This window comes from Ambystoma mexicanum, chromosome 3p (genome assembly GCF_040938575.1).
Source record: "Ambystoma mexicanum isolate Mex_15411 chromosome 3p, UKY_AmexF1_1, whole genome shotgun sequence".
In the NCBI taxonomy this organism is placed as follows: Eukaryota; Metazoa; Chordata; class Amphibia; order Caudata; family Ambystomatidae; genus Ambystoma; species Ambystoma mexicanum.
Genome location: NC_090925.1, coordinates 1,258,492,515 through 1,258,514,250, shown reverse-complemented (window position 1 = coordinate 1,258,514,250; position 21,736 = coordinate 1,258,492,515). Strand labels below are relative to the sequence as shown.

General features: G+C 42.8%; 1 protein-coding gene across 4 annotated transcripts in view; it reads left to right on the top strand.

Annotated features, from left to right (window-relative positions):
* LOC138581426 (butyrophilin subfamily 1 member A1-like) overlaps positions 1–21,736 on the top strand; it is a 366,089-nt gene that overhangs the window by 275,440 nt on the left and 68,913 nt on the right. For all 4 annotated transcript variants that reach the window (XM_069652748.1, XM_069652746.1, XM_069652747.1 and 1 more), the window contains one exon: positions 7,613–7,633. In XM_069652748.1, coding sequence (XP_069508849.1) covers positions 7,613–7,633 — 21 coding nt within the window. The remainder of the gene's footprint in view (positions 1–7,612; positions 7,634–21,736) is intronic.

Below are 21,736 nucleotides of genomic sequence, written 5' to 3'. Positions count from 1 at the left end.
AAAGGTGCTCCTCAAATACTCTATGGTGATTCATTGTCACGTGTTCCTTACTATGCACAGGCTGCTTGGCAATTTATCTGTTGCTCAGCACCCTACCACAGACCGGGTACTCTAATCCCCACTGTTTCCTCCCTTGCTTGCAGATCCCTTGCTGACACATTGCCCACCTCTCTGTAGCTCAGTACCCTACCACAGACTGGGTACTCTAATCCCCACTGTTTCCTCCCTTGCTTGCAGATCCCTTGCTGACACATTGCCCACCTCTCTGTTGCTCAGCACCCTACCACAGACTGGGTACTCTAATCCCCACCCTACCACAGACTGGGTACTCTAATCCCCACTGTTTCCTCCCTTGCTTGCAGATCCCTTGCTGACACATTGCCCACCTCTCTGTTGCTCAGCACCCTACCACAGACTGGGTACTCTAATCCCCACCCTACCACAGACTGGGTACTCTAATCCCCACCGTTTCCTCCCTTGCTTGCAGATCCCTTGCTGACACATTGCCCACCTCTCTGTAGCTCAGCACCCTACCACAGACTGGGTACTCTAATCCCCACTGTTTCCTCCCTTGCGTGCAGATCCCTTGCTGACACATTGCCCACCTCTCTGTTGCTCAGCACCCTACCACAGACTGGGTACTCTAATCCCCACTGTTTCCTCCCTTGCTTGCAGATCCCTTGCTGACACATTGCCCACCTCTCTGTTGCTCAGCACCCTACAACAGACTGGGTACTCTAATCCCCACCGTTTCCTCCCTTGCTTGCAGATCCCTTGCTGACACATTGCCCACCTCTCTGTTGCTCAGCACCCTACAACAGACTGGGTACTCCAATCCCCATTGTTTCCTCCCTTGCTTGCAGATCCCTTGCTGACACATTGCCCACCTTCCCCCTTCCCTGTTGTTAGTTCCCCAATCCCTCGTTTTTCCACTTCCCTCACTATGTTGTTCCCCCTATGATTGTAAAGCACTCTGTTGTTTCTGAAAACTAGGTCTGCACTTAATAAATGCTGTGATAATAATAAGCTATTATCACAAGCAAGTTGCTTTGGAGTTTTTACATGGTGATGCCAGTACAGAGCAGGAATGTTCACCCATCATCCATCAGCAACGTTCTAAATGATGGCCATTCTGGATTTCATCCGGGACACGGGACTGTGTCCGCTCTCATACTCATCTGGGACTCAGCTCTTGAAGAAGCCAATCGGGGAGATCGCCTATGGTTTGTGTGCTGGATGTCTCGGCTGCCGTCAGCATGGTGCACCACGGAACCTTAATCAAGCGATTATCACTGTGGATCACCCGAGCAGCCATTAGTTGACTATCTTCCTTTCTGTCTGGAAGAGTGTTATCCGTGGTTCATGATGTCCAATACAGAGCACCTCAGGGCGCATTCAGTTCATCCATCCCCTTTTTTAACATCATTCAGGCATAGGCTGATGGCACGCAGCAAATTTTAAAACTTGAACACCCATCACCTCAGCTTGGCCACCTAAATTCTGTTCTTTATTTCATCCAAGATTGGAAGCGCCCAAATTGGCTACAGTTGAATGAATCTAAAACCAAAATTTCATATTCTCTGCCCCTTCTAGGATCACTAAACAGCTTATCCCAGAGATATGGCTGCAAAATATTCTGACTGGGGTTACTATATCAAGTGCTCCAATCAGGTATCTGGGGGTCCTTTTTGAACTTTGAGACATCCCTTCTTCCCCATATCCTCCAAACTAAGAAAACCTGCTTCTTCCGGATGAAAGTGTTCAAACATATTCTTCCCTTTCTCCCCAGGGAGGATCAGGCAGTGGTTGCGGGAGCAATGATTCGTAGCTTGCTGTAATGCCTCATTTATAGGGCCCTCAAAGTCGTATGTGAACTTGCTGCAAGCCATTCAGAATGCAGCTTTGAGACTTGAACTTGGTCTTAGGAAATCTGATCACATCTCAGCCGGGAAGAGTTTGCTTCACTGTCTAATGTAAAACAAAGAGGATCTTGTTTAAGACAATGGGCCTCATTATGAGGACAGTGGTGCAGTGGAAACTGCAGTAAAGTAGCAGTTATTCTGTTACCACCACTTTTCCACAACATTACTGCATCACTGTTCTATGGAGTTTGCCAGTAATGTGGAGGATGTACCACCACGTTTTAGGGACCCTCAAATATTTGCTTTTTACCCTCTATTTCTTTGGATCACTGACATATTTTGGATGGCCAGAGTGACTTCTCCTGAAGTCTCCCTGCCATTGCAACTCTTTGCCTTACTTGAGGTGTATGGCATTGGGTCGCCCTTAAGATGCCTAGTCCCAGGGGTTTCTCTAAAGCTCAGTATTCTTTTTAGGAAGGAGTTTGCTGGCGGCTGTATTTTATATTTGGCTTCACTAAGGGCACACACCATTTTACAGCACTGGTAGCCCAATGTGCCTTTTTGGTAGCCATTGGGGCACCAATGCATTTTTTCTAATCCTACTCCTGGCCATTTTGTATTTTAGGGCTCCCTTTGTTCAGAGCAATGACGAGGTAGGCTCAAAATTGCAGTTCTGTCCATATGAACTCTTTGTGAGCCCACATTTCAGCCTCCATATCGGTATACACTGGTTTAGGCCAGTGTAGGTCCCTGGGCTCTCCCTCTTACATCCTGTGGGGTTGGCCTAGGATGAGCAGCAGTCCTGCTGACCAGCCAGTATGGTTGGTCATATGACCCTTTGTCCCCAGCCTCCTTTGGTGGTTGGGGGGCTGGCCTTTGGCTAGCTCCTTTTTACAGTGGTAACCTCTGCCCGGACCTTACCTCTCAATCTTGCTACTTTGTTCTGCTTTGTTCTGGAACTTGGAATCTGTCGAAAGAGTTTAGCTTGGGCTTGTCCTAGCTAATTTTTTCTGCTACTCGGGGTGCAGTTCGGTCTTTCAGAATTATCATGTAGCCTCCTGTCATGCACTCTATTGACCCTTCCAGACTAGAACTGTTTTCTGGTCTATTTACTGACGCATCCTGTCCTTTACTAGCAGGATCCTCCTCTCTTGGCTGGGGGTCACTGGCGTTTCATGGAACGGTGCTGGGACTCCAACAACCCACCTGGACTTCTCCTTGGGAGGTCCTTGGGCGCCCGAGCCATTATCTCCATGTTGGTGTTGTTTTCTGCTGGGCTGCCCCCTTACTTGTTCACTGAGCTGCAGGCATGCACCTTCACGGGTTCTGTCGCCTTCCCAGAGTCTTCCTCACTGGATTGTTCACTTCTGTCTTCAAGGTCGTCATTGTGCAAAGGCTGTTTGTTCTTTTCTGCAATGGTGGGGTCTTCGTTGGCTCAGGATTAAAGCCCCTGGGTACCAGATCCTGTAAACTGCTGCAAGGAAAGAAGCCTGTACGTATGTATGCTGTTTCTGACATGACTGACAATGTGTGTAACTGGCTCTGGGTCCTGCAGTGGGAGATTATACTGCAAACTCTCCCATAGAGATGTCTCTAGTCCGGGGTCCAGATTCTTTGGAGGTGAGTCTTGACCGATTTTCCTCTTACTTTACATTGGGGTCCTCCTCCTCCTCTGTTGCAATTGCATCTGTGGCTTCTGGTTCTTCCACAGACCTCTAGTCTTGATTGTGGTCTACTCTGGTCCCCAGGAGGTTATTTGACATGCAATCCGCACCTATTGGGTAAAGCAGACGTACCTGCTATTAATCCATATACGCGTATGGCCCATTGACTTCTACGGAATCTTCTACCTGCTCTCGACCTCTTCTAAAGTGATGCTCGGGGGGGGGGAGTGGAGAGATCTACCTGCCCCAGGACTTTTTTCCTGTACCCACAATGAGTTGGGTGCACTCTAGGCCACGAATTTGACTTTTAGGGCTTACTTATCATTTGAAATGTATTTTCGAATGTCTGCTCTTCTCTCCAGTCAAAGTGAATAACTGTGTGCACTAATGTTGGTAACTAAGGAATTGACAGAGAATGGCGCCTGTCACCCCACACTCTCAACCCAACCCGCAGCACAAGTGACTGATAGCTAGGATGCTCCCTGGCCAGTGTCAAAAATAAAATCAGCTAAGCTTTAAAAATACACTGAAGTAGCGTGCAACTTCAGTATACTTATGTGTTATTGCCACTTCTGTGTGTACACCTTGCCTCAGCAACATCACTCAGTCGGCATCAGCTGGCAGATGACCTACGCGTGGTATATAGCTAGCTTATATTACAAAAAAAACAGACTAGATCTTGTCAATGAAAAATACATGGACCATTCATTCATTTGTATGATGTTTGAAAAAAGAAAAATAGCTGTCTCAATTTTCCATGGCTTGAGCCATACCCATACCTGTACAACTAAGCACATCTGTCCACACTCAACTAGACAAGGGCAGGCCTTTACAAGTGAAATACTAGATTCTCACCATTGTTCTGGTCCCACAGTTTGCTCCTAATGCAATGGCTAAAGAAATAACCCCCTTGGAAGGAAGCTACACTTCAACCCTTTCGTTGCACTAATATTGCCCAGCGCTGACATCAGTCATAGACAGCATACGTTCCTCCAGGCAACATCATGCTTAGTAATGTCTCAAGACACCTGCCTTTTGTCGAAACCAAAAGGACGTCTTTCACTTGCACCGCACATGCGTTTGTGGAGCAAAGTGCCGACACACCCGCACACACACTCAATGGTACATGCAAGTTAACTGTTTTTAAAGATTTATGGGTTGAACGTTATGGCAATATTCTTTTGTTGTCCTTTCTTTGGGCGTGTTATTTACAAACGCTGTCATATAAACTATACAGCCCATAACAATGCCCAATCCCAGCACGTTGCACACCACTTTATGATAACCTCTAAGATAGCAGTAAGTAGGAACCTCCAAAATAGTAGTAAGTAGGAACCTCTAAAATAGCAGTAAGTAGGAACCTCTAAAATAGTAGTAAGCAGGGTTGTTATGAACAATGAGCATAAAATGGCAATCTCCAACGACAAACTGCTCCTTAAAATGTAATCCTACCCTAGAGCATCCAACTACAGATGTCACCGTCCTATCCTCCAGTAGGAAGACATGTGCGTTCCTTCCTCACATGGATTAAGAACATGCGCCCAGAGGCATTTACAATGAAATCGCAAAATATTGTTCAAAAGATGCTCTTTAAAGTGCTAAGGGTGTCCGTTCGTCCTGAATTCCCTTAAGAAATCATTGTTGGCTCCGCCCACCCCAGCAGTTAAGTGTTATCTGCTGATAGCAACCTCTTATGATCATATTCTAAGTGAATCCAGGGGTCTAGTTGTATGGAAGTGCATATCATGATGTCTCTCTGGGCTTGCACAGTCACCTGCACACCAGAACATGCACCAACGTTTTCCTACCCATATCAGCACCTCTATGTGGGCACACTTAGACACACACCAAGGCAAATGTGTATATGTATGATGAGTGCATGAGATGAGAGGCTGTGTGGAATTTGATGATGCGTGTGGAACTTGGGGTGTGCTCCAGCTTCCAAGAGTGTCAGTTGAGGACTTGGAGCTAGAGAAGGAACCTAGAAGGAAGCTGTTGGGGTGGTCAGGAAAGGTCCCAAGGATGAAGAGGGGATCATGTTGCGCACGCTTTATTTGTGACTGGGGTGCGGCAGAGTTAATGCAAGGTTGCAATGTATATGTATCCAGTGTAGTTAAATGTGAATGGGATATGTTACTTTATGTTCAAGTTGATACATATTAGATTTGCATGCGCGTAGAAAGACACATGCAAAAACCACAAAATGAAATATAAAACACGATCCACATATAATGTGCAATGAAGTGTTTAGAGGCTGGGCAGCGAGGAGTTTTATAATGTGCATGCGAGGAAGTGGACTGGTCATAGAGAACCCACTGTGAAGAAAACATGACAGTTGTTAAACATGCGTGCACACTGATATACATACACAGGGAATGATAAATTTACATGTAGTGGGCTTTTTTATGAATGGATTAAATTCGGCAGTCAGGGTTTCGTGAGATTAATTTTAAGTGACTTGGAGAAACTGGTTTTGCAGAGTTTCAGAGGACAGAGGAAGGGTAAATGAGTAACTACAACCTTAGCAGATGGTCAGCTTAGCTAAAAAACCAGCCATGATTTTTATGGTCTGGTAATATCGCGAAGGCAGATGTGATCCTTTTTTAGTGCATGGGTGCTTGCAGAGGGATCCAAACATTTGCTTTTAACTAACAATAAACCTGAAGTGAAGGACGTCTGCGGCCAGGGTTAACCGATACTTCCTGTGTTTCGATTATTTTCAGGATGTGCCATGTGTGCTGAATTGGTAGTTGTTAGATTAGAATTTTCCAGTGATGCCAGTGGATGAGATGGTTATCAACAGTTCAAAGGGAACCTATTTATTCAGCTCTCTCTCTCTTTCATGTTGTTTGAAGTATCTATGTAAAAAATGTGCAAATTACATTTAGGATTAAGAGTTCTCAGAGCAGCTGGGATTTGTAATGAATTATGTTTAGATATGAATGTTTAACTGTGTGATGATGTCATGACCTACCACAGATGAATCATAAAAAGAGACATGTTCTACACGTATTGAAGATGGAAGTAAAGATATCAATGACCAATGAGAATGTAAGAATTAGAGAAAGATGGGATTTCTTTGTATAGGTTTTAACCAATCACGTTTGGGGGTGGTTTGTAATCAAATATATGGGAGTGTTTTAACTGCTGCAAAAATGTATATAATGTGTCAACTTGTGTGGTTCACGGAGATATGGGTTAGTTTGACTCCATAGGGTGATCTAGCCCCTCCCGGCCGTTTGTACAATAAACTTGCTTTACGTACAAAACGTGCACTCGCTTCTTAAGTGGTGGGCCCGCCTTGGGTTAAGGTGATTAGGGGCCTACCCCTACAAAGCTTATACTCTCTGCTCTGGTTTCATACCTGTAACTGCTTCTAAGAATAATGCGTACCTGGGTCAGTCTGGTCCCTTCTTCAAGTTCATACTTACCTTGCCCAAGGTACATCAATATGTTTAGCCAAAGTCACAAGTGCACCAAGACAGTCCAAGACCAGATCTACAAAATGAGAAACACAGAAACAATCCCATGTGACCAAAACTGCCATGTGCATGAAAAGATGTACACTGAAACCTGAACGGTCACAAGTAAAATGAATCAAACAGCCTGATATGTTCACAACCACGAGGCAGGCAGACACATGCGTAGTTAGAGTGCACACAGAATGAAACACGCACCATACTGTGGAAACCAAAATTCCCCTGCGTGGAGTGATAAAAACATGTTAGAGATTCATTTACAATCAAGCATACACTTATATTAACACACTGACAGTCACAATTGGAACAGATATACAGCCACATTTACAGTGAGACATACCATCAGGTGCTTTAACATAATGCCAATCCTAGATACAGCCACATACAGACACGCGCATACCAAGAAATGCATACATCCATGATATACATTGTCACATGCACAGAGAGACCAACAAATGGACGTGTGGCACACATCGAAAGACATGAATGCAGACTCTTCACTCACTGAAAGTGTACCTTTGAAATGCATACTCCAATTTAAAAATGTATCACAAATATACAAGCTTTGGACCATAACTTAGTTCATTTTCTTCTGTTTTTATTATAGCACAGTGTAATAAAAGACTCGGTAAGTATAGTTTTAAGTATTCGTAACTGTAAAGAAATCTGTTTTTCCATGTCATTGAAATACATTCACTTTTATGTCTGGTGATCTTTGTATCCACTGCTTGTATTGTGTTTACAGTGAACTTACTAAATTCTACACTAGTCCTTCTTTAGCCCTACCACCTTTGAAGGTACCCACCCAGTGTATCTGATCCTAGCATCCTGTGTGCCCTACAATATTCATTAACTGCATGCATAACCTAATATACCACATTGAATTATTGCTCCGTGTTGGTAATACAGTGTGGACAGGTAGGGGCCATGCTGGTCGAATGGGGGCACCAAGGCCCTCCTAAAGTTAAACAAAGTGTTGGCAGACGGGAATGGACCCTTTATAGTTAAGGTTACAAAGCTACCTTAACTGATGGTTGTTCAATAAATTCTGGGATTTTGGGATTTCATACAATGAACATATCATCCCTTTAACTGAAGTTTTCCACTGATTTGTTTACTAACCTATCACAGGTGTTTTTGTATGCTAGTAACATTACCATCCCCTTAAAAGGTTTGTATTTCAGTGCATATCATTTATTTAGTAAATATATACTATGACGAATCATACTTTCACATGTAGAGGAAACAATACCTCAATCATTTGGCTACAAAATGTGCTTTATTGTTGTGTTTTGTTGGCCCAGTGAACAGCCAACACCCACACACTATGCATTGCATTCAAACACAACTAACACATCCTGTACTCTTCAGCAGCAAGCGTTTGTGGCACAAAATACATGGCCTGTGGATGTAAACTCTGAACTACTGCAAATATGATTTGTTTTTCCTATTTTCAGTGTTCGCTTTGAGAATTCCGGTGGTGTTATTTGCAAACTTAGTTTTTTTCATCATTATCCATGTTCCTGACACAAAAATGCAGACAACAGTGTTTTCCCAGTGAACACAAAATACACATTGCTTTTATTGCTGCATATAAAATATCTTCAACATATCACAGGTTGTATACAAGTCAATCTTTACTACAAATATTACAGGAAGTATTTGGGTTAGGAGATAGCAGGAGGGCACAAGAGAAGACTGGTGAGAATGGGAGAGGAAAGGCAGGGGAAGAGCGTAAAAGAAAGAACGGGAGGAGAGAGAAAGGGTGAGAACAAAAAAGAGAGAGAGAATGATGGATAGGTGAGGGACGGCATGTGCTGCGGAAGTTGGGTCACTAGAATGCTCATTGTTAAAGTTGATGCCAGGTAAGTTGTAACCACTGACATTGCTCTGGGCGACCCTCCAGGCAATCGTTTTTTATCCAGCCATGCCCTTACAGAATGACCATATGCAAATCAGGCTTGGTACCACCCCAGAAGGTTCAGTGCACCCGAACTACTAGGTAAACATGTCTGGGTTGCTTGTGATCTCACACAGAAGGGATGTTATCCAGTAATGTGGGCTGGACTAATGTTAGTGTAATGTTAGTATTGCTAAAACAGGTGTGGTTGAACGTGAAATTTGCCTACCCCAAATCCTTTGAGGGCATATTAAGAAGCTTTGTATGGTCAGTCTCACACAATGGGGTTGGTGTGAAATGGAAAATACCAGGATCTTGAAACTACTTAGTATAATTTAGTTTTCTTAACAGAAAAAGCATATGGCAGGTAACTGCTCTGGCATGTGCATTATAATGATTGAGAAGGTGACAATTATCTGTGTGTGCTACCAATGCCCCTCTGACCAGCATGAGCTGGGCAAGCCCATATGTGCACAGTTTAGAGTTGTGGATTAGACGTTTGCAGATGGAGGACATCTTATTTTGATTTGATTTGCTTATTGATATGGTACTTGCAGCCTAGAAAATTATCCAAGCACACTTTTGTCAATGAAGCAATGAAGTCCAACTAGAAATGACGTGTTTTAGAGTTAACTGAAGGCCAGTACAAAGAAGCAAAGTATAAAATGACCATGTCTTCAACTAACAACGAAAAGCTAGGAGATTTTAAATCCGTCTCATCTCTGCTGGGAGAGAGTTCCACAAGGTAGCAGCCTGAAAGGAAAATGATCGCCCCAGGATGGAACTGGGGACTAATAATGAATAACTTACTAAGAGACCTTATATGGTTATTTGGGATATAGATTTTCAAGCAGTGTATGAAGTAATATATCATCTTGCCGAATTAGGATTTATGTACAAGGATTGAGGCTTTAAAATTAACTCTATCCTTGAAGGTAAACTACGTAAGATTGGAGATATATGATGGTTTCGGGGTGAGTTGTCGATATTTCTTGCTGAGGAATTAATCAATAACTGGAGATCAACGTTTACATAATTGGGAGCTCTAAAAAGAATTACAATGGTCAATTTGTGAACCGATGATAGCACGAGCAAGAAATCCTAGGTGAGCCTGTGTCAGGAGGAGTTTAATCAGTTGGAGGAGCATGAGCTGGTATGCTGTGTTACTGACTGTATGTTTGGCATATTTAGCCCCGGACACCTAAGACTCAACAATTACACCTGATGTTTTTACTTTATCTTGAAACTCTGTGATCCTCTCTGTTATGTCTAGTTTTTGACAAGATGAAATTGCAGTGTTTCTAATTGTGACAAGAAGAGTGTTGGTCTTGGAAGGAGTCATGTCAACCAATTCTTTCGCATCCATGTTTCAATTAGGCCACAGATTAGGCCAGATTTTCTCCAGAGCCTGGTTGGTCTCTGTTAGGCAAAGTTTGTATGCAGTACCCTCTGGAACCAGTACACACAACTCTGACTACAGGTATAGGCAACTCAACTTTTGGTATAAGCTTGTACTACACAGTTTTGGTAGCGTCTTGCATAAACAATTATTAATTTATTTATCAGTCAGTTAGAAAGCCTTCTTCAGAAGGGAGCAATATAATAGTAACACACAAATAAACTTCAATACTGTACACTCTTAGTTTCTAAATCAGTAAAGACCCTTTTGGGATGGCCCACAGACACAACCTACACCCACAGGTGACTTCAATAACTAGGGTGCTGGGGACATTAATATCTTACTGTTGGTATTTAGAATACTTTTAGAAATTGGTAAAAGGCAAAGATGATTAGAACAACAAGAGACAACAAATATTCTTAAGTAGGCAAATACTTTTGGATCCCCCAAGAAGAGTCATACAATTCAATAGGCTAAGCCAAAGTCAATGGGCAAACGTCTTGTATAGGATGACTCACTTCTGTTAAGTAAATGGAAAAGTATTTGCACAAGTTCTTAAGAGTCTTAGATGAACAGAAGAATCAAATGGAGGACCACAGGCTGATTAGGCGTGTGAGTTGTAGAAGTTTCAAGCAACTCTACAGTTAGAGTTACGTTCTCTTAGACATGTTTTACAGTACCTTAGAAATGAAGAAAAGCTACAGCTGAGGACTGCTGTTCCTGTGCAGCTCTGCAGATCTCACTGTTCCTGGGCCTCAGTCGTGGGGACAAGAGGGAGGACGTTGGGGGACTCCTGCAATGCACTGGGACGGTCAAAACTTGCAACCGGCAAACTTCACTTTCAGTGGCTGTTCAGTGTTTCAGCTCCTCGTGTCTACTGCAAATAGCAACACTGTGGTTCCTGGCTGTCGAGATAGGCTTTCCTTGCTTCTGGGGTCCCGCACTTTGTTGAGGGGGCTCACGCTTGGTCAGTCCTGCTAACTCGGAGTACGGAGGATATTCCAAAAGCTCTAGGCCAACTTAAAAGCAATGCACAAAATCTGATGTTCCTCTACCTGGCTAAACGGTTTCCAAAAGCAACTCTGTGGAAATTCAACCAGCTCCAAGATGAATGTTCAGGTGGCTTACTTTGGAGTTGATTGGTCCCCCCAACTCAAAGGGAGAAGTCGTCCTTGCAGGGGCTTCTCTATCGATGCGAACTTGCCGTTTCGGCACTGCAGCAGGGCTTCACTGGGCAAACTAACGGTCCAGGAGTTGCAGCAGGCGTCCTCTTCAAGCTCTTCTTCGGTTCCTTCGTCCAGTGGTCGACTCTGCCTTCCAAGCCAAAGGACTCGCCTTTTATTCAGTTCTCTCTCATTCATTCCAGCCTAGCTGTCAGTCACCAAGCAGGGTGGCTGTCCTTGCCGGACAGTCAGCCGGCCCATCACCACAGAGTGCATTTGGGTCTCCTAGGAGACTAAGCACAGGGAGTTTCAGGCACCTCCCTCACTTCCTGCCTACCCCAGACACTCAGGAGCCAGAGGCTGGTTTCACTCATGAATCCCGCCAAAGGCAAAATGAACAAAGAGACCAAACCTGGTTTGGCGGACAGAGTATATCAGAAGAAGGACCTTTTCACAAAGAAATGGTGAAAAAAGAAGACCGGGAGCCATTTTGACAAAGATGGCGCACCGTGGTTGTTTTACAGCAGCTGTGAACGCAGCCCGTGGTAAATGCACAGTATGGTACTTCAAACAAAACCACTGCCACCAGCCATTCAATGAGAAAAGGGTAACATCAAAAAATGTTACATGAGAAGCTAGATAAAGGGTATACTAGGTAACTCCTCCAGAACTCTATTGTAAGATAGTGTGTGCTGGGTCTAGAAAGTTACAATGGTAAGTAAAGTAAATGTTTTTTTTTATTTGGCCACAATTGGTTTAACAGATTGAAAACCTTAAGCCAAAACACAAACATATGATTACTATTTTTTTATACAGTCATTTTCATATTCACATTATTGAACACCAAAGCACTCCTAACACTGCATGTCTGACCACACTTTCTCAGGTGGAATGTTCAGTGAGGTTTTCTATTTTCTTAAAAATCATGATTATAAGTCTGACCAGAGCCAAGTTAGTCGTAATTTTCTCCCCTTCTATGAAAACATTCCACCATGTTTCTAAGTCTCTTTTGGGAGTGCTTTTTGCTCTTTCTCTCAAACATAATTCTCTTTCGTTTAGTAGACCTTTACATTCTAAGGTTAGATGTTTAAGTGATTCCACTGTGTTGGATTTGAGGCAGATTGTATAATTCAGGGTTGCATTTTGTTTTAGTCTTCTTTGGATCACTTCTCCCGAAGGCAGAATATTTAAACGGAACCTCATTATTAGTGACCTGAAAAACCAGTTTGGGAAGAGTTTTAGATATCCTGGAAGCATATTCAGTTTTCTTGGTGTCGACCAATAGTCTCCGTAACTCTTTTCACTGGTTAACTCCTCCAATGTCTGTATCCAATCTTTTGTATACAGTTTATATTTAGTTTTTGAAGGCTTGATTGCCAGAACTTCGTTTGTTTCATTTAGCTCCTTTAAAAGTGATTCACATTTGGCTTGCCATTTTTGTAGTTGTATATCCTTATTGTTTTTCAAGGTGTTATTCAGTGCCTTGAAACTTCCCGTTAATGGCTTTTCGTGGTATTTTCTGTAAAGTGAGATGGTCTTCCAGTCCACTATCGCTTTCAGTGATGTCAAGCCAAGTTCTCTTCTTATTGCTTGTACTGGCAGCAATTTTGGCAGTTGCAATACCGCTCTCCAAAACATGCCTTCATACTGTGCCCAGGTCTTATCGGGTAAATCGGGTGTGGTTTCTGCTCCATACGCCAGAATTGGAATCACTTTCATTCTGTAGAAGCTTATTAAGGGTGACAATGAAAATCTGCAGTATTTTTTTAGGAGGATCCGTCCTTGGACACTCAAGGTTTTAACCTTTTTGTATAGATGGTCTTACCTGTGCGCCTCAGTTGGACTGTTATTAACACATACTCCTAGGTATATGATCGAATTTACCTCTAGCAGTCTTTTCCCTTTGAGAAACCAACTGAAGTTGTTTTTTCTATTAGTTTTAGTTTTTGACAGAGTCATTATTTGCCTTTTTTCCGGGTTGATTCTTAATCCGTTTGTCTCAATGAATTTTTCAAGGCTCCAGTTGTCGTTGGAGGCCTATTGGCGTCTGATCAAGTAAGACGATATCATCCGCGTATAGAAGTCTCCCTAACGGTATTCCTCCAATCTGCGGAGGAAATATCCGTATGTCACAGAATGTATCATCCATGTCAGAAGTGTATAGGTTGTACAGGAGCTAGTGGACAGCCTTATTTTAGCCCCGTAGTGGTGTCTATTTGGTCGGATGTTAACCCTGACTTATCCAGTCATATTTTTACAGAAGTATTAGTTTATAGTTGTTTCATGTTCTCCAAGACTACAGGGGGGGGGGGCACTGCCATTTTGCCAGTTTTCTCCATAGATTTTCCCTATTGACCATGTCAAAGGCCTTTGATAGGTCCACAAATGCTATGTATATTTTGGTCTTTGTTTTCTTTGATTTGTTTTTTAACAGGTTAATTAGAAATATGTTAAGGGAGGGCCCTCTCCCTTTCACAAATCCTGATTGCCACGGATCTCTTCTGCCTGTTTACACGCTCCAAGTTGTTAATGATTTCAGCAATATTGAGGCAAGAAGTTTCCCCAAGACGTCGAGGAGGGCTATTGGCCTGTAGTTCTCTGGGTTTTTCCTAAGACCCTTCTTGTATATGGGGACAATCGCTGTGTTTTTCCAAGAATTCGGTACCTTTCCCCCTTTTATTACGTGTTTCAATAGATGGTTCAAGAAGGTCACCCCTTTTCGTGGATGAGTTTTTAACATCACGTTTGTGAGGCCGTCTGGTCCGGAAGCCCTCGAGTTTTTAAGTTTCTTGATTATGTCCTCTATTGTCACTGTAGAATAGTCCAATTGGATGTCTTTCCCATTTAGGCTTTGTTCCGATGTCATATGTATGCTTGCGGTCTGTTGCATTTGTTTGTAAAATTTGCACCATGTACTTGCTGTTATTGGGTTAACATTGAGGTGTCGTGGGGAGCGTTAATTTGGTTTATGGTTCTCCAAATTTCATGGCTATTTTTGCTCTGGAATTTTCCTTAACTTTAATATGGAATCTTGATTAAAATCGTTTTTTTGTGGATACGTAGCCAATTTTGATATTTTTTGTTTAGCTTTCTTTATTGCCTCCTCTGAATTTTGGCTCTTGTTTTCGATTAGATTTCTTATTGTTTTCTTCAGAAACTTTTTCCGATTAATAATTGCTTTGTTGTATACATGCTTTTATGTACTTGACCCTTTGTTATTTCCTACCTTTTGAGTTGTAGTAAATACTTTCAATAGCGGCAAATAGTTGCTTGTGTTATTCTCTGCTTCTCTTTGTCTTTTCTTAATTAAGTTTCTCAGATGGAAATTCAAGTCGGGTAACTTGTCAGCCTTAATTCTTAGTCTATTTCCTCCCATGTTCACGTACAGTGAGAGATCTGCACCATGTATGCTTGTTTTGTTGTTACTCAGCTTTTTGCATGTCAGCTGCAAAATGTATATGGTCACTTGCGGTGGTGTCGATTACCTCTAATTTTTCAGTTCTATGAGACAGGTTTGAGGAAGTGTATATATAGTCAAGGGTCGCTGTTGAAAAGATACCTCTCGATGTTGGCTTTGCGGGGACGTCCCCTTTCAATGCTCCGTTTAATAGGACACAGTCTCTTGAGGTTAGGGCATTGGTCCATCTTGTGCTACGTTTTTGTTTCTTTGTACTGTTGGTTAGTTCTTCGATCTCCAGGTTGCCCAAGTTTATGCATGAGCAGTTTAAGTCGCCGACTATTATAAAGGTCGGTTCTGGCCATTTTTCCCTGGATTCGTCTATCCACCTCCCTACGTCTTCTGGTAAATTCTTTTTCACTGGTATTGCCGGGTTCCAGTAAACATTAATAATTATCAGAACTGTGCGAATGTTGGCACTTGTTCTGTCTTAATCGTCAATACCTGGACGTAAGGGGTAGGGTTTGTCTCATCCAGTGCTTCCCAATTCAGGTCGTTCTTTATGGCAATCAGGTAGCCTGCTTGGGGTCTTCCCTTTTGGCTCTTCATGGCTGGGTTTGTTAATACTTGGTAGTCCTCTATCATCTGTGTTTTAGTCAGCCATGTTTCCTGAAGGCACATCACCTGTGTCCTTAACTTTTGAAGGTCGCCTTGCCTGTAAAGATGGGTGAAGCCTCTTGTGTTCCAGCTTAGGAGCCTCCATTGGTTTTCTGTCTGTCCTTTTAAAATCTATTTCTGTTGCATTTCTGCAGCTACCAATTCAGCTAACCAGTTCCATTTGTCGTCATCGTCGTCTGTGTTTTTGTTTTTCCCCTAGGGGTTATTTGGACTCCTTTCTTTTTTGTTCTTGCTCTTTTCGTGCTCCTTGTTTCTTTTTCCTTTAGTTGGTTTCCTGTCTCTAGGTTTTGAGTTACGTGAATTCAAGTCTTCCTTTTATTTTTTGGTAGAACCTAGCTATTGATACTTATGTCGAAACCCATTGGTCTTAGGTGAGCGGCTTCTTCCAAAAGCAGTTTTTTGACTGTAACTGTGAGGAGCAACACTTTGTGTGTTCGATCTTCTTCAATGAATTCCACTATGGCTATGTCATTTGATGTTATCAGTCCCAAAGCTGGGTTGTGATGTAGTAGCCTGATCAACTTTGATCTATTCAGGATCAAGCCATCATTATAGTGCAACATTCTCTCCAGAATTAAACCATCGGGTTGTTCACTATTCCTCTCGCTTAGATCAGTGTCTTTTCCGGCTTCCACATGGTTTAATTGCTCGCCTTTATGATTTTCCAAATTTGGTAAATTATTAGGCGGGGTTCTTCTCATTTTTGGTGGCCCTAACCTCAGTGGTGACAGTACTTCCATTTCTATGGCGGTTTTCAGTCATCCCGTCTTTAGAGTTCACTGCTCTTTTTTCTGGTTCTAGTTTCTGGGTTGGGCCCTTTGGGAGTCTGTCGCAATTTTTCTTTTCCGGGCTTCGCTTTTCTCCTGCATTTCTGCCTATCATTTGTGAGTCTTCCTCACTCCTTCGTCATCTCTTTCGTCATGTCTCCATGTCTGTTGAATTGTCTGATGTTATTTCCTGGTCACATTCATATATAGTTTCAAGTTCTTCCATCGGTTCTTCCTCGTCCGTGTAGAGTGCGTAGTGAGGTCCAAGAGGTTTTGCTCTGTTTCCTCATCTTCTGAACATTCCTCAATCTCGGGTATTTGTATTTCAACTATTTTTTTTTCTCTTCACTCTGCAGTGCCTCTACACCCTGATTGGTGGTTGACGGGCATTGTAATGGTACTGTTAATTTTTTGAAGAATTCTCGACTTTTGTTAGATTTCTGATTGGGCGGTGGTGGTTGGTTCTTTGGTTTTTTCATTGTTGTGCTTCCTTGGTCTTGGAGTCTGGTACTTGTTTTGGTTTTGTTCCCTGGGGTTTGTGGTTTTCCCTTTGTTTTGGTTTTGCGAAAATATCAGTTTTTTTTCTTTATCCTCAGAGGTTTCTCTCTGGTTCACCACAGATGTTTTTTGTATAGGAGTTTGTGGTTTTGGCTCCTCCGCCATACTGCTCGCTTCACTCATAGTCATTTTGGAATTTTGGGGGGGCCTCTGTTGCTTTCTCCTTGTCGTCTTTGTTAATCCCTGTACTCTTTTCCTTTGTTGGTTGTATAACTGGCTGGTTTTTTCCAGTATTATTTAGTTCGCCAAAGGCCCCAGTATCTTGATTGGGATCGCTAATATCCTAGTTTGTGTTGTTAGCCAAATGGCTGTCTATTTTTAGTTCAAGGACCATTACAATTGATTCCCTCCTTTCTGCCAGTTTTCTTTCTTTTCTTTCCTTTACGATCGGCTCAAGTAAGTCCTGTAACAGTTGAGCCACCTTCACGTTGCTATTGTCAAGGTTGTTTTGCACTGACGTTATGAAGCCTTGCACGAAAATTGTCTTCGAGTGGAGCATAGCTAATAGCGTAGTTTGGTCTTGGAATTTACCAGCTAGGTCCTCGTAGAGCTTCATGAAGGGTTCCAGGATGGCCGCCTTTGTTGGGATTAGTAGGAATTTTTCTTCAGGGTATCCTTGTAAATTTGGGTCTTTTTTGGTTGGGTCTTTATTGAAATCCGTCCATGTTTGGCGTTCTCTGTATCCATCTTTTTTCCTGTTGTTTATGTCCATGTTAATTAAGGGTTCTTTTTTATTAGAGGACGTTTGCAAAGCTTTGTTGTTAAAGAATTTTCATGTGTCATTGCTACAAAGCAATGTCTGAGCAGCCTTGTCATAAGTTATTCCTGGGGTCGAAAAAATCTTTTTTTCCCCCTGCTCGTTTTTGATGGCATTTTTTGCCTGCGTTATTAGGTTTACCTCGTCTTCCATAGATCTTGAGGTCTCTGGTATGACTTCCTCTGGAATTTCAAGTTGGTCTTTATTAGCCACTCTTTGTCTTGGCTGTTTTTGATGGCTAGTGAAATGGAATTACTTATCCTGCAGTGGTGTTCTGTTAAAAACGAAGCGGCAGGGTCTTAGGGCATCAGTCAGTTTCTGGGGTTTCCAGATACTCTTTTCCACTGTTTTTTTGTTATTCATATGTGGGGATTCAGTTAGCGTGTTTCTGTTCTGTTGTCTTCTGATTTTTTGTAAAGGGGAACCCTTCATCTGGATCGTGTTGTTAACCCTCTGGTGGTCTGTCAACTCGGATTCCTTCCTGTTGGCTTTCTCCTGGTTTATTGAGATGTTATCTCTAGGGTATTGTTGTTCGGTTTCCTTGGCGTCCCTTCTTTTCGGTGTCAATGAGTCCAAAGCCTCTTTTGCTCCACTTTCCTCAAATTGAGTATGGTCAGTTTCCTGATGTTTACTAGTCGTAGTGTCATTTTGTTCAGGTGGTCCCTCTTCCTCATACCCCCATTTACTTTTTCCATTTTTTTCTTCTAGTCGCTTCTCTTGGACTCTGGCGGGGCTATTAATGTGCCCTTTTGGGTCCGGTTGTTGCTCAATGGCTCCTTTTGGTTGGTTAATAAGGGGCTCTTGGTCTCCCCACATATTTCTCTTCGCTGTCAAGGGGTAGTTCAGTAGTCCACACTTTGCTGGCTGGAACTATCTTGTTTGTGTGGTTCTGGATTGGTTGCTTGCAGCTGAGATAGTGGTGTTACTGGGTTACATTCAACACTTTGTTGTGGTCTCAATTCTTCTCCATGTTTGTCAATAAAGGAGGCCGTGCTTGCTCCTATGTTGACTGTAACATTAAATGGGTACTTTCAGAATGTTTCCCCATTTTCGCTATCATGTGGTTTTTTTGTGCCGATCTGTCAGAGTGACTACCGTGTGTGGTTCCGCCGCCCATGACGGTGTAGAACAATCTACTGGTTCTAGGGTTTCATTGTGTGTCTTCTCATTATCTCCATGGTAGGACTCCATGCTTGTAAGTATTCAGGTCTCACACAGTTTATTTATGCAACTATACTTACCTTGGTTTTGGTCCTTCACAGGGGGTTGCCTTCTGCCATCCGCTGTCACCTGACACCGGACACTCTGACCACACTCTGCTACGCTTCGCTCCCAACCCGCTTTTTGTCTTGGGTCGAGCGTCGGTGTCAGCGGAGGCGTGGCAGTCAGAGGCGGGGCAAACAGGCAGCAAGTGGAGAAAGACTTCACACAGTCCTTCAGCAGCAAGTGAAAAAAGAAAGACTCCTGTCCACAGAGTCAGTCACAGATCTTGGCCAATATGCTAATTAGCTGCTCCTAAAGCGCTCGCAGCAAGACAGCTAGGCAGAGTTCTCGGCACACCGGACACACTGACCACCAATATGCTTGGCAAAACGAAATCTGTTGTAGGTCAAGGATTCCCACTAAATTGGCGTCAAGTCTAAAGTCAATTTCACTTTACTGCTCTGGGAAACAGTAGTTTATCCCAGAGAAGGTAGTTAAACCTTTGGGAAATCTGGAAGACTTCCCTGTGTCACGCACTGAAGGTGCTGTGTGACACAATGTAAAAGATGATACCTATGGAGTTTGTCAGACTCCACAACCGAAAGAAACACAGAGGTAAAATTCACAGTAAAATACATGAGAGAGTGGGGAAAAGGGTCACACTCTCTCCAGGTTAAAAAATCAAGTCCTCAAAATCCAGCAAAGTTGCTGGGGGTCTCTAAGGTGGAGGGAATTAGCACATTTCTGAGAATTCTCCCTAACAGACTCAACATGTAAGTCTGTGTAGTTTTCAAAGGCTACATTTTGGGTTAACAATGAATAGTGCAGTGGTTTAATATATATTAGAAAGGATGGAGGAAGGCACATCCTTTGAGGAGAAGGGACCCAGGCAAAACCTGCTGATTCATTTATTAAGAAAATCTCCAATCCATTTAGCAGCATGATCGGTCATCCCTGCCACCTTGACCAGGTGAGAACGAAGCATTGGGTGGTCAAGGGTATCAAACATAGCGGATAGGTCTAGGAGCATAAGCATTCCATCATTGCCTCTGTCAAATATCTGGAGAAGCTCATCCTTTATGTCTAATAATTAAGTGTTAAGCACCTGTTCCATGGGCTGGAATGGGTGTTAACATCCCAGGGCCTGAGTTAAAGGCCTGACTGAAGTGAAGGCGTTTAACAAGGTGACCCATTCACGGAAAGAAAATACTTCCCAGTTAACATCGTTCAAGTTCTTGGAACAGGTGCTTAACCCTATTAGCACCATCCCGTGGGCTGGAACATGGCTAACTTGAAAGCCTTTTCTTTCCGTGAACAGGACGCCGCAAGCAGGCACCCACCGCCACAGCAATTGGGTAAGTCGAGATTGAGGGGTGTGGGAAATAATTACTGCTGGGCCAGTGTGGTGAAGATAGCAGGCGGGGGATCCGGCCTTCAGGCGGCTCGGAACGCAGGCTTAGATTAGCAGTTTCAGCCCGCGTTCCATGCTGATTGGTTGGCTCCCCCCTGCAAGGGGGCTAATGCTAATTCAGTACTAGGTTTAGGCCTAAAATATGATTGAAGATCTCCTAAAATAAGATTTTCTTCTAAATGCGTTTGCGGTTGGCCTGTGCAATTTTGGCTAATATATATTTTTAAAAGGTAGAATGGCTATTGGTCTATAGTTGGGGCTTAGTGGCTGATCGAAATAAGGCTTCTACAAGTGGCATAGTCCAAATCTGTTTAAATTCCTGGGGTATTATATTTTCAAGAAATGAACAAGGGACACAGTGTGCGATGAAATGGGCAAGTGCTTTGATGGCCTGTTTTATTATAGTGGAAGGAAAGACAGGGATCATCAGATCATGAGTTGGAATTTATTTTATACACCGCAGCCACAACCTGATTGGTGGAGACCATGGTGAATGAGAAAGATGCTGTCTTCTCTGAGCTGATGGAATATTCTTCCAGTTCAGAGCCTCTCATACTATTGCTTTTCAGTCTGTCAAAGGGTGTAATGGAAGTAGATGTAGGAACCCTGGAATCCAAGTTAACTGCGGGTTTCAATGTATTGATATATGCTTGGATGGCAGTGATTTTTTGTATGTGAATAAAGCTTGAAGTATATTGCAACAGTCACCAGAGGGGAGTGGCCGAAGTAGGAGGAGGATGAGGGCTGGCTAATTTAGCTAAGATTTACAACCGCTTCCTGGCTGCATTGTTTGCAGAGTCAATTTGTTCCGAAAACATATTTTTTTGCTTCCAGTATGAAAGGCTTTTATGATTTGTGCATAGCTTTATGCACATGGTTAACAGATGACGTGGGTTTTTTTGCGCCAATTTTTTTTCTAGTTTTCTAATTTTTCCTTTTAGTGCTTCAAAGATGAGGAGAGTACTAGACATTGTGTGTTTAGATATTCTTTGTTAATTCCACTTTTAAAGGGACACCATATCAACTAGGTTACAGATATTATTGTTGCAATGATCCATACATTGAAGGATGTCAAAAAACGGGTACAAATGTTGACACAAACTATTAAACAATGGGAGTACTTTCTCTTGGTCAATGAGTGGTAGTCTCTGAAAAATATAAAGAAGGTTCTGTTTTCCTAAGTACGTCGGTTTTAGGCAAAGTGAAAAATATCACTTTGTGGTTGGACCAAAAAAACATAGCAGCGTCACTTTGGTGATATTTAGGTTCCTATATGGAATCCAGTCTAGGGTGTGGCCCATATGGAAGGTATGGTGAACAGCTGGATTAAGGCCCAGGCCAGGCAGTACAACCCAAATGTTTTCAACCTGACGATCTTCAGGGTCATGAACCCTAGATTAATGTCACCAAAGATTGACACTTAGGGCCACATTACACGGATGGCGGTAAGGATTTACTGGTACCGGTAAAATACCGGTAAATCCTTACCACCTTACTT